Source organism: Nyctereutes procyonoides, unplaced genomic scaffold (assembly GCF_905146905.1).
Source record: "Nyctereutes procyonoides isolate TBG_1078 unplaced genomic scaffold, NYPRO_anot_genome, whole genome shotgun sequence".
Classification (NCBI taxonomy): Eukaryota; Metazoa; Chordata; class Mammalia; order Carnivora; family Canidae; genus Nyctereutes; species Nyctereutes procyonoides.
The window spans coordinates 1557405-1570216 of NW_026575132.1; the positions used below are offsets into that span (position 1 = coordinate 1557405).

The window sequence follows — 12812 nt, forward strand, 5'->3', positions numbered from 1 at the left end:
TACCTTCCCTTCCCCGGTCCTTCCTCGCTTCTATTGAAAGTCACTGCGCAGCCGGTCAGGCTCCGTGGCCCCATGGGCACAGGCATTTCGCGGATACACGCACCTTCAGTTTGCACTTCACGACAGGCTGCAGGCCACGTTTATCCCCGCCCGGGAGGCGCGGCCCGACCCAGTAACGGGGCCGCGGGTTGGCAGTGGGCCGTCGACGGTGGCCGCCATGCAAGCCCCGGCCCCTGGGCTCCCGTGGCCCGGCCACCCGCCCACACCCGGGAGGCGTGGGAAGCACAACACACTCCTCGGAACACCGCAGAGCAGTCTAGAAAAAGCACAGCAGAGATAATGGAACCGTTTTTGCAAATGTATTTGTCAGAGACACACAGTTATCAGTGAGAAACATGCCGCGGTCAGTGCGGGTACACAGGATGGGGGCTTGAACTGCTGGGTCTTCCCACGGTCTCAGGTCGGCTACTCATCACTGTTTTTTCTTCTCAGCCTGGAAATCCTATGATGAAGACTAACTACTAGCCACTGACAATAAAGACGCATTAACCCATTTAAGAGACACAAATTAAGTTTCTGGGTCGGTCTAGATCTACAATTGATGTTAACATCTTGAAAAACAGCAGGAGTGTGGCCTTGAGGGAGCCGTCGTCAACCTGGCTCCCTCGGCAGACGGAGGGAGACCGTTTCGGTTGCCAGCGACCACGATGAAGGCACAAGGTACTGGGCTCTGGGCATCAGGGTTTAAACACAAGGACCTACTCACAGGCTGGAAACGCACTTCCCTGTGCTGACGTCAGCGGCATCGTAAACCCGTCAGACAGCAAAGCTACGTCTCCCACGAGAGGGCATTTGCTTGTGGCTTTGAATGGCCGGTGTGCAAAACGCTGCCAGGTACAGAACTCTGCTCCCGACCCTGACGCGGCCAGACACCACCTCTGGTAACAGCTGATGTGATTCTACATAACTTGGCTTTGAACTAGGTCGCAAGTAAACCAATGGGAAAACCTGCAGCCACACGTGAAGCAGAGGGAATGAGTTCTGCAGGACAGACACATGCCGACCCTACAGGAGCGGCAGAGGGGTCCCCAGGTGGCCGTGTGATCTGTCCGGCGGCCTGCGGCAGCTGTGCACCAACATCGGGCACGGCGTGTCTTAAGCTCCACTTCTCACCATTCCCAAAGGAGTCTCGTTCTCGCCTGGGGGTTTCGGGGTTATCTGGGAGTTTTTCGTGCCCAACACCCACTCTGCGGAGAGGGCCTTTCAGCGTTACCTTTCACAAGGTGCACGAGGCCCTTCGCAGTAACAGATGTTCCTGAATTAGGGGAAAACCCGCTTGCTATCCACGGGCTGCGGCAAATGTGCTCATCTTTGTTTCCCTAGAAACACAGGAGGTGAAGGAAGAGTAGCAGGAGGGAGTCACAGGTGGGAAGGAGACACGTCGCCAGGGGAAACGTTCACGCTCTACACCGCGTGCATCTGTAAGAGAGACGAGACGTGGTTAAGCTTCCTCCCCGGGGTACAGACCCGCGTCCTCAGCAGCACCGCCTGCCCTCTGACGGGGGAAGGGCGACACTGCCCGCAGCACGTCCGCCCACGGAACCGGGGCCTTCAGCATGTGCTATTCATCCTTTCTGTGGGGCGGATGGAGGCCTTTTCTATCCCCTAAGCTGACGGATTACTCCTCTGCTGCCTGCAGGCTTAACTCGGTCAGTTCACGCAGGACAGACAAAGCTTTCTGCTGTTCTGCACGTCTGGGGCAGAGCCACGTGGCAAATGTGCTTCTGTGCAACACGCAGGAGGCAACGCAGAGCTGCAAGCGGGGGGAAGGGCTGGGCACCTGCTGAGTCTTCCTTAAAGGCCACGCAGTGGGATGCCGTGGGGGTCTTGCAGGTACAGGCTAGGCCGGCGGCCCCGGTGGGACACCCTGTAGGCGCTAAGTGCGCGGCCAGGGGACGGTGGCCTGCCTACTTGCCCCCAGCCCCCTTCTAGGCCGGGCTCTCCCCTTAGACCAGGGCTCTCCACGGGGCTGACCCCGCCCCCAGCAGCGTCTAGAGGCCTGACAGCCACCACTGGGCTCAGGAGTGGGTGCCACTGGTGCCCGGCAGGTGGTGGCCAGGGACGTTGCAAAGTACTGTCCAAGGCACACAGCAGCCGCCGGGCACAGAACGGCCTGGGTCCCCGACACTGAGCCTCTCGAGAACTGGGCTAAACCTTAAGGTCTCAGAGGATTCCTGCAAGATCTAAGGAGCCACACGGTGACCAGGTGACAGAGTCAGAGCTCGTAAGAATTCATAGCTCTTTCCCTAACGAGTCCCGTTATTTTTAATCCTGGGTGCCTGCTGGCCAACAGCCCGTGGGCTCCTCCACACGCTATGCAGGGTCACGGCGCAATGGAGGCTCCCGCCTGATGCTTCAGCGTGTGCCTGGGACGTGTTTTCCAGGGAGTAGACACGGGGGGAGGGGGACAGAAAGCCCGGATCCCACCCCCTGGCACCACCTAGGACCCCTCCGCCTGCAGCCCGAGGTCTCCGTCCCCCAGACGGGCTCCCGGTGCTGAGCAGAGGACGGCGGGAGTGAGTCACGAGAGACCACGCACGCCACCTGGCACGGAAGGCAGACGGGAACAGAGGGTCAAGGGACGCGCCTGTCACCCTCTGCCCTGGCCGAGGCCACAGGGAGCAGGCCGGCCTCACGGGCCCCGGGGAAGCCACCGATGGTCCAGGGCATGCAGACCGACCACAGCGAGGCAGCCCGCAGGAGACACGGGGCTCGGGGTCGGGGGACAGTGTGCTCAGGGGCCTTTGGCCCTTCTGTCCCTGCACCTGGGCCACAGCCGCCACCTCTGCGTGTGGCTGGACCCATGGACAAGGCCAAGGGCAGGGACACTGGGACAAAGTCGAGCCCACCCAATCTGGGAGCAAACCCAACTTTTATCTCGCCCGGCTCGTGTCTTGCCCGGATCTTTGTCCTTTGGGCTCTGACCCGGAGGCGTGTGCACAGCGAGCAACAACTTCTGCCCTGCAAGTGGCGCGGGTGCAGGGTGCGGGCAGGAGGGCAGTGGGCGCGTCCACGGGCGCTCACGCAGGGCAGTCCCACGGCATTGCAGGACCGGCCCAGGAGCCCAGGGAAGGGCTGTACCGCCTCATTCCCCCAAGCCAAGGGGGATGGTGCTGATGACGCAGCCGGACTCCCACTTCCAAATCCCAAACACTGGCGTCTCCATGGAGGCCGCCCTGCCCCCGCCCTAACACGCTGACTAAATGCTACTGAGTCCCGTGCAGACGGTTTCTGTGGGGTGGGGGTTTAGGATGAAACAAAGCTCGGCTCTTCCCGGGCAGCGTTCTAGGAGTGGGGATGAGCAGGGATGAGTGGGGCGCGCCGGCTGGATTCTGATGGACCCACTGCTCCCTGGGCTGGCAGCCGCTCTCAGTCATGTCACACGGCTTGGGGCGGGGACACCCGGGCCTCACCATGAAGCCCAGAATAGTGGTCACGCTTGCCGGGAGGCGGCCACGAGGAGGGGCCACTGGCGGCAGGTGCCCGCACACGGCAAGCCTCACCCGCAGGGGGCTGGGGACTGTGAGGGCAGCGTGACGCCTGGGACGGCGAAGAAGGAACAGAAGAAGGTCCGCCATCCTGCGGTTCTAGCAGCGGATGTCACATTCGTGGAGTGACAGGGCTTCACGTTGCTCCCATTTTTGCGATGGGCTCCTAAAGCACTTTCGGGCCGACTGGGGCCGCCGTCCAACAAGGACGCACCCTCGCACCCAGAAGGGCTCGCGCGACACATGCACAGGGCGGAAGGGCCCTCTCTCCGTTCTCAACCGTGAGGAAGGCGGAAGGGTCACATTTCTGAAGGTCTGAGCCTGGGCTTCCTCAGGTGACAAAAAGGGACCAAGAAAAGGGTACATGCCGGAAACCCAGCTCTCAACAGGCGCTGCTGAGGTCAGGGCTGAGGCCAGGGCACGCACCCCAGGGCCTGAGGGCTGGCACCCCGCGTCCGCCTGTCCCTTCCCACGGGGCTGCCTCAGCCCGGGACGTCTCCGGGCCGCGCGCCAGTACACCGCCATGAGGAGAGGGCAGGAAGAACTCAGGGAGGGTCTTTTTTTTTTTAAAGATTAAACAAATTTTAACGAATTAACTGGAATAGCATCATGTGGAAAAAGAGCCTAAAATTAAACAGTGTCACCAAGATTCCAACCAACCAAAAAAAGTCTTCCAGAGGAGGGACTGCGGCCTGGCAGGCAAATGATGCTACTTGGTAATTTTGAAAAATATTTCCCTGGGCCACCTGGGAGCTCCGCTGGCTAAGCCCCTGCCTTCAGCTCGGGTCGCAATCGGGGCTCCCGGGACCGAACCCCACACCTGGCTCCCTGCTCAGCAGGCGTCTGCTGCTCCCTCTTCCTGCCGCTCGCTCATCCTCACGCGCTCTCTCGCGCGGTCTCTGTCTCTCCCTCAAACAAATAAAATCTTAAAAAAAAAAAAAAAAAAAAAACCAAAAAAACAAAAAGAAGAAAACCATCCTCCCAAAGGGAACATGTGGACGATCCTGCTCCTACCCTGGTCATGACACTCGCGGCGACGCCCTGGGTGGGAGGGAGCAGGACCACCAGTCATCAAGCGTGAAGCAGGTGGACGTGCTTCCCGGTCGCTGGGGAGGGCTCGTAGGATGCCCGCTGCCCAGCATCCGTCCTCTCTGCCTGCTCCCCCCCGCGCCCAGACCCAGAGCGGAAACGACGGCCGAGGGAGAGCACCTCTGTGTGGCAGAAGCCCGAGTTCCTTAGTACGTGACATTTCTCCAAGGACGACTTGCAGAGGGCGGAGGGGGAACTTGTGAAATACCAGCCACGTCACTGAGTTTTTGCAAGGGGCTGACGGGGTCTCGGCACTGGGGAGACACTGCCTGTGGGGGCTGTGCCCGAGCGAGCCCCCCCCGCTCCCCCCATGCCCCCCACGCCCGGTGGGCGCCCCCCAGCGCCGCCTACTTACCATGCTGTCGAACTCCACGGAGCCCACTATGCGAGACACCTCATCAAACTCCTCAGGAGACATGGGCAGAAGGTTATCTGTCGTCTGGAGTCGGGAGGGGTGGCTGAAACGGGGAGAGAGGAAAGGACACGTTGGCACCAGATCCCGGGGGCAGCGGTATGACCTCCACGTCGTCGCTTTAGACTCTGATCTCCGCTACGGTGCACACACTTGTGCGGTACGTTCTGGAACAGAACGGATCACGGGGGTTCCTGTCCCCAGCCCGGCCCCTCGGGAAACGTCCAGGGCTCTAGAGATGCGAGAAATAGCCAGCCTGGAACCTGCGCCGCTCCTGCCTGTTCGACCTGCGTGCGAGCTTGTGCAGCGGGTCGCCCTGCGGTGGGGACGCCTCGGGGCTGAGCCTGGCCCGAGAAGCTCCAGAGAAATGTCTGGGGAGTCCCTCCCTCATCCCTACCTTGAGGTTTGTATGCAGATAAAGCTGCTCCAGTGTTTTTACATGAAGGCTACATCCATTCACCCCAAGACAGTGCTGCAGGCCAAATAACTGACAATGACTTTTCCAAATTTTTTTCTACCTTTTATAAAATGAAACAACAAAATAAAAGCAAGCGAGAAGAATGTATCTCAACCATCACTTTGGCCTTTCCTCGATTGAAAAGAACTTTTTTCCCACTCTGATCAATTTTTGTTTATTTTATTTATACTTTTTCAAAGTATCAGTTGGGCGGGGGAGGGGATCTTAAATACAACCTTGCATGCTGGTGGGTTTTTTTTGCTTTTTGTTTTGTTTTTTTTTATAAAGGCAGTAAAATTCTGAAAGGCAGTGACACCAGGATCTCTAGTTAGGATCTTTCCAAAGAGTCCAACTGCGGCGGCAGCAGCAGCAATTATAATGAGAAAGCAAAGTACGAGCATCTTCAACAGGCCCTGGCCAGGAGCGGGGCTGGCTGCAGGGTTTTAAACACGGCTCTCTTCCGTGTTCACTTACACTTCAGACACAGAAATCAACTCAGTCTTGATGTATCCAGTTCCCTTAGGGCCATCAAGTTCCATCGGTTCTGGTGCTAGAAGCAAACACACCGGGTACAACTTTCTGTTAGCAGGCCATCCACAGAGACACACCCAATGTTCTCTTTCACCAAATTTTTACTATTTTGCTGTTATAAACCCTGGGGTGCAGATGGCCATCGACCGGTCAATGGATATAGCAGATGTGGTGTGCACATGTAAACAACGGAATATTACTCAGCCATCAAAGAGAATGAAATCTTGCCATTTGCAACGACGTGGATGGAACTAGAGGGCGTTACGATAAGTGAAGTAAGTCGATCAGAGAAAGACGTTGATCATGGGATCTCACCCATGTGTGCAATTTAAGAAACAAAACAGGATCATAAGGGAAGGGAGGAAAAATAAGACGAAATCAGAGTGAGACAAACCATAAGGACTCTTAGCTACAGGAAACAAACTGAGGATTGCTGGAGGGGGGAGGAGGTAAGTGCGTGATGGACATTAAGGAGGCACGTGATGGAACGAGCACTGGGTGTGATAGAAGACGGATGAATCACTGACCTCGATCTAGGGAACTACTAATATACACTGTACGTTAATTAATGAAATTTAAATATAATTAGTTAATTATTTTTACCGTTTTCCCTGACAGTCAGGTTAGAGTCCTATAACCTTACGGGGCTGTGACACTCGTCTGGGTCACCTGAAATTCTGGTGGGAATGCAGAAACAACTCAGAGGGAAGGGAGGAGGGCTCAGCATGGAACTGAAGTGGAGAGGGTTCTCCTTCCCAGCCTTGAAATCCTACAGAAGTTGGAGCACAAAATGTGCACAGTTGTGTGGGTTTGTGGTGTGGCCAGGGCCTGGCTGGTATGACTCAGCCAGTCGTCAAGGTGACACTGGGGCGTCTTCTTCCCTAAGCAGCCTAACTTGAATGTTCTCAAATGCAATTTGGTAAAGACACAGAAGCAGGGAACCTGCGTTCTAAGCCTACGTCCGCTCTTAACAGTCATCACTAGAAATAATATGATCTCATAAATTACTGAGATCACCCTCAATGAACCATTTGCTTCCCTGGGCCTTAGTTCTCTCAATTTTAAAAGGAACAGGCTGGTATAAATCAGTTGGCCACGGTGTTCCTGCCTTTTACCACTTTGCATGTGGAAAAGGTAATAATGTGATCGATACACAAGACCAGAAATGACTTTTTCAACACGCCTAAAATAAATTCTTTGTTCATCTGTTTGTACCAGGCAGGTAACACGTTATATGTCCACTATGCTGGGTTTACACCATCTTTGGAAAGGCTGCTTACAGCAATTCAAAAGGGGTAGGTTAATGCTCAGCATGGGTGAGGTTTGTGCAGGAGCCTTGCAGTCACGGAAAGCCAAAAGCCCTGTGTAGTCTTTTTCTTTTTTTTTTTTTAGATTTTATTTATTGGGCAGCCCGGGTGGCTCAGCGGTTTAGCGCCGCTTTTGGCCCAGGGTGTGATCCTGAAGACCCAGGATTGAGTGCCACGTCGGGCTCCCTGCATGGAGCCTGCTTCTCCCTCTACCTATGTCTCTGCCTCTCTGTCTCTCATGAATAAATAAATATTTTAAATAAATATATTTACATTTAAAATATAAATATATTTCTTATTATAACATATATTATAATAACATACATTAAATATTATACAATAGTATTTATGTTAGAAATATATTTTAAATAAATATATTTATATTTAATATAAATAAATATTTATTATTTATGAGACACACAGAAAGAGAGGCAGAGACACAGGCAGAGGGAGAAGGAGGCTCCATGCAGGGAGCCCGACGCAGGACTCGATCCTGAGAATCTGGGACCAGGCCGAGCCAAAGGCAGACGCTTGACCGTGGAGGCACCCAGGCGTCCCCCCGTGTGTTACTAAACCCCATCTCCAGCAAACCTTTGGACGATGATAAAATGAGAACATAATCACAGCAGATAGGACTTGTGTTATTACTCATCAGGGCAATGATCCTTCGCTTTCCCCACCTACCTTCCTTTGGCCTGGAGTAATACTTCCCGAAGGCATGGTCTTTATCAATATTCGGGTACAGAAACTTCAAGGGATTCTCTGGAATATTTTCAGCAGCCATGACTTTGTAATTGCGAATAATATCGGGGAATGTAACAGCAGACAGTTCTTTCTTCGTGTAGGGCTCAACTGCATGGAAGTAAGGTTCTAAAAAGAAGGAGATCTCAGTGAGTCCCTTGGACTGTCCCCAAACAATAGGAGAAACAAAACACTGCAGAGTTAACGGGCTTGAGTGAGCCTGCTAAGAACTAATCACGATATAGGCTTTATAACACAGTGTGCTGCGTCATTTCTAAATGAATCATAATCCTTTCTTAAAAACAGGAAAAATAAAGGCAGCCACTACTTGTTACTAATGCAACAGTGCTGCACTCATTGTTTGCTTAGGTCTGTAAATCTGGCAAGAAGAGGTTACTAAACATTTTTAGCAGCCTGCATCTTGAAGGAGGGACCCACCCACAGGTAGCTATTAAATAAGTACTAAGCAGGTCATTTTGGCTCAGGTCACAGATTAATAAAAAATGAGGTTTCCGTTGCTTTTCTTTTCAGATTGAAGAATGTAACTTATTACAATAAATAATGACAATACATGGAAAACAACTTTTTAAACAACAAAAAGATCCCATTCGCTTTTTCTTCCAGTCCTTATGCAGTACACCAGGGTGATTCACTCGTGGTCCTTCTCCCAGACATCACTTGCATCCTGCTTCCTGACCGACCCAGAAGCCCGCGCTGGCGCACACACCCAGGCACTGCTCTGCTACTGCACCCTATGCAGGCCTCCTGGGCTGGCGCTGGCCCTGCCCCATCTCCCCATCTCTGCCCCCTGCTTTGCTAGCTCCACCTCCCACTCCACAGGAAGGGCACTGCCTGGGGGACTGACACTACTGACCCCTGGGCCCTAATTCCAGCTTTCTTGAGTTCTCCTTTGGAGAAAAAAAAAAAACTACATAAATAGGATAAGTATCCCATGTTTTTTTGCATCTTTGCTCTGAAAGCAGGAAAGTCACTGGATCCCTCCAGCCCCTTGAACAGCAACCACGAGCAGCAATTACGAAACGGCGTTTGTCTTTAGCATTGGCTCAGCTCTGCTGTTCTACCTCCGCCCCGGGTGCAGGGGTGTGGGGGGACACACGGGCCTGCGACCCCATGGTCAGGGGCGAGGACGACACACACGGGGCCGGGGACCCCAGGTCGGGGGGTGGGGCACACACGGGGCCTGCAACCCCAGGTCGGGGGTGGGGGGGACACACATGGGGCTGGGGACCCCAGGTCGGGGGGGACACACAGGGCCTGCAACTCCACGGTCGGGGTGGGGTTGGGCAGGGGACCTGTGACCCCATGGTCAGAGTGGGGGACACACACGGGGCCGGGAACCCCAGGTTGGGGGGGGACATACATGGGGCTGGGGACCCCACGGTCGGGGGTGGGGAACACACAGGGCCGGGAACCCCAGGTTGTGGTGGGGACACACACGGGGCCGGGGACCCCAGGTTGGGGGGTGGGGCACCACGGGGCCCGCATCCCCAGGTTGGGGTGGAGGACACACAGGGCTGGGGACCCCAGGTCGGGGGGTGGTGACACACGGGGCCGGGGACCCCATGGTCGGGGGGGTCACACGGGGCCTGTGACCCCATGGTCGGGGGGGGGGACACACACGGGGTCATGGACCCCAGGTCACAGGGTGGGGCACACACAGGGCCTGTGACCCCAGATTGGGAAGGGGGACACACATGAGGCTGGGGACCCCAGGTTGGGGGGAAACACACAGGGCTTGTGACCCCAGGAGGGGGGACACACACGGGGCCGGGGACCCCAGGTCAGGGAGCACACGCAGGGCTGCTTACCGCCTCCTCCCTGCGCCCGCTCCACCCAGGTGAACGTGATGGCCCCCTCCCGGCAGCTCTCGCTGAAGCGCAGCAGGAAGGTGCCTGGCTGCTGGTCCTTGAGCAGCGCGCGTTCGCGCTCCTTGCTGATGAAGCCCACGATGCACCTGCGGCCCAAGTCAGCGGCTGTGAGGCCCGGCGTGCTGGCAGCTCGCACGCTGGCTCCCGAATGGACGCGATTACCGAAACTCGACGGGAGCCCCCCGGGTGTGCAGGCCTTTTCAGAGGCCCTGAATTTAACTGACCCTTCAGGCAGCATTTCGCCTGTATGTGCGCACACTCAGGTCCACACAAGCCAGTAACGTGGTGACAAGGAGATGCACAGATGATCGATAAATACTCGCTGGATTCACGAGCCTTTCATACTTATTTGATGACCTTTTTTTTCACTTGATGATTTTTAAAAGGACATGAGAATGTCTGAATTTCTGCATCTTTTCTACTGGAGGGGAAGGCTCCCACAACATAGCCCCATGTCCTGGCCCTTCCGGGAAGTTAAAGCCTTTGTTGAAATAGCAACTGACCCCGGGAACAACTCAGATAAAAACAATTCACTGAATTGAAAGGGTTTTCTTCTTTCCTAGCAGCAATATAATAAGTAAGGGCTTAGGAAATTTTTATCAAATGAGTGAATGCATGAGCAGCACTCAAAATATCTTAATTAAGAGTTGAAAACCTATATCCACAGGCTATGAAAGTGGAAGTCTGGTCCTCGGAGGTTCCACGATCACGAAGCCCTGGTGGACGGCCCGTAAGTGTCCATTTCTGTGAGGGGCACACAAGTCTTGTCAAAGAAGAACGTCTGTCCAGTCAGGCCAGGCTCAGCCCCGCAGCAAGAGGCGTACGCTAAAATTATGTCTTGAAAATAAATCTATCAAAGGCCCTTACCCATCATTCCAGAGGGAGAGCAGGTGTTTTTTAATGAGTTCAAGGATGCTTTCAATCCAAAGCCAGAAAGGAAAATTTTTATCATTTATATTTTCCTGGAAGTGTAGAAAACAGACACATTAGGAGCAGAGGAATGCAACAAAGTGACTTACCAAGCCTCTTCCCACCGTCAGATTTGTTTGTGAAGCCGCCCTGCTGCCCCCACATGCACTATCCCCCGAGGAGCCACTGCCTCCTTGGCAGCAGGTGGATGCCAGGCGGACGCCGGGCTCCCCGCTTCCGGGCCCAGGCTCTGCTTCTCTCTGCAAACTGGTGAACCAGCCCAGGAATGGCCTCGGCTCGATCGCGGAACCAAAGCTGCCCTCCCGCTAGTGAAATCCAGCTGTGTGGCTCGTCCACACGGTCTGGGGACCCCAGCAGGTCTGGTCATTCCCCCCAGCGGGCCCTGGGCGGAGCAGGCCGGGGAACGTCCTGGGCCGTCCAAGGCGGCACAGAGCTCACATGTGTCCTTGCCCGAGGAGCGGCGAGGCTGAGGGAAAGGCAGGCTCACTAGGGTAGGAAGACCGTTATCACACCTGCGGGTGATTCCCACAAGACGCGCTTGGAGACTAGCCTCCCACACCCAAGAGAGCGACCAACTGGCCCCAGGGCTCCGGGGCCAGGGCCAGGCGCTAGCACGCTGCAGCACAGGGCAGAGCGGCTGGCACAACAGAGCCCCGGGGAACCTCCACGGACAGCGAGAGCTCGGAGGCAGACCGAGGTGGCACCCACCTTACAGAACCTCGTCCACGGGATGAGGCCATCGGGGCCGGCGTTGGGACCTAAGCAAGCAAACACAGGCTTTTTCAGGAAACAGGAGTGGATTCTGAAGCTTTGGCTGGACGGGTGGCTCCTGTATTTCCTCTCAAAGAGCCAACACCCAGCAGAGGAAGGCCGATATTCTCAGACACGTGGGCGCTAACTAACGGCGCCCTGGAGAGGCCTCCCCTTGGTCCCTGTCGGTGCAGCATCACCCCCCCCCCGCCACCGCCTCCTTCCTCAGCAGCCTCCTCTCCCACTCGTCCTCCAGAGCCTCTTCAAACTGCAGACTAAGGCCAAGGTCACCCCTAGGTGATCCACTGCACGGACGCTTGGCTCTCCAGGCTTACTTCGGGTAGGATCTGGCCATTTCCCTCCACCCTCCTCCAAACAGGACACGGGCTCGGGGAGCCTGATGCAAATCAAAAGCCAAGCGAGAGAGAGGAGAGCAGGGAAGGAAGCCTGGTGGTTATCACTGCACAAATTAAAGCAGCCCAGGCCGTGCAGGTGCTGAGGCCGCCATCTCTGTAGGAACCACAAACAAGCCTGTCCAGGCAGAAAGGGCATCTGTCTTCATTGTCACCAAATAAGGAGCCAGGACAAGGTGAGTTCATACACCTTACTGAGCAGCGTAAGACCCCTACCCTGACGGCTGTACGGCCACAAGAAGACACCCGAAGAGCTATCGGGTGAGCGAGGCTCTCCTGGCATTTGCAGTATGTGTGATCCTGCTGTACAGAAGCAAACCTGGAGGAAAGGTGCCTGTGGATGTTTAAATTGCTCATTCTTTGAAGACCTGACCTCGAGACTAGTAGGTCTCCAATCTCCTTACGTAAATGACTAATAAATCCATGACGTTAGCTACTGAAAGGGAATTCTCATGGACTGGACCCTGCCGAGCTGTCAGGGACATCACCCTAGTGGGGCTGCGTCTCCATGCACCTCAGCCCCCTGAGGCCGGAGCCCGGGGTGTACGCTATGTGGTGGGCGTCCCCAGGCCCTTCTTAGTCTACTAATGTTGGGGACTTACGTTTTCCTCCCCAAGGTTAATAAGACTTCATCTTTCTCATCAAAGCATTTCTTTTACCCACAAATAATATATTTTACGGAATTCAAACATATTTCCCTTAGGCAACCTGCTCAGAGATGCTAATGTGAGATAATCAGGAAATG

At 55.1% G+C, this 12812-nt stretch overlaps 1 protein-coding gene across 1 annotated transcript in view; it reads right to left on the reverse strand.

The window, feature by feature from the left end:
- Window positions 1-337: 337 nt before the first annotated feature.
- The window catches only part of STAT1 (signal transducer and activator of transcription 1), a 40092-nt gene continuing 27617 nt past the window's right edge, over window positions 338-12812 (reverse strand). Inside the window, exons 19-25 of the mRNA XM_055345222.1 lie at window positions 11613-11662; window positions 10842-10936; window positions 9915-10060; window positions 8029-8214; window positions 5981-6056; window positions 4993-5095; window positions 338-1479 (exon numbers count right to left, since the gene is read on the reverse strand). Of these exons, the coding sequence (XP_055201197.1) occupies window positions 1465-1479; window positions 4993-5095; window positions 5981-6056; window positions 8029-8214; window positions 9915-10060; window positions 10842-10936; window positions 11613-11662 (671 nt within the window). The 3' untranslated portion in view covers window positions 338-1464. The remainder of the gene's footprint in view (window positions 1480-4992; window positions 5096-5980; window positions 6057-8028; window positions 8215-9914; window positions 10061-10841; window positions 10937-11612; window positions 11663-12812) is intronic.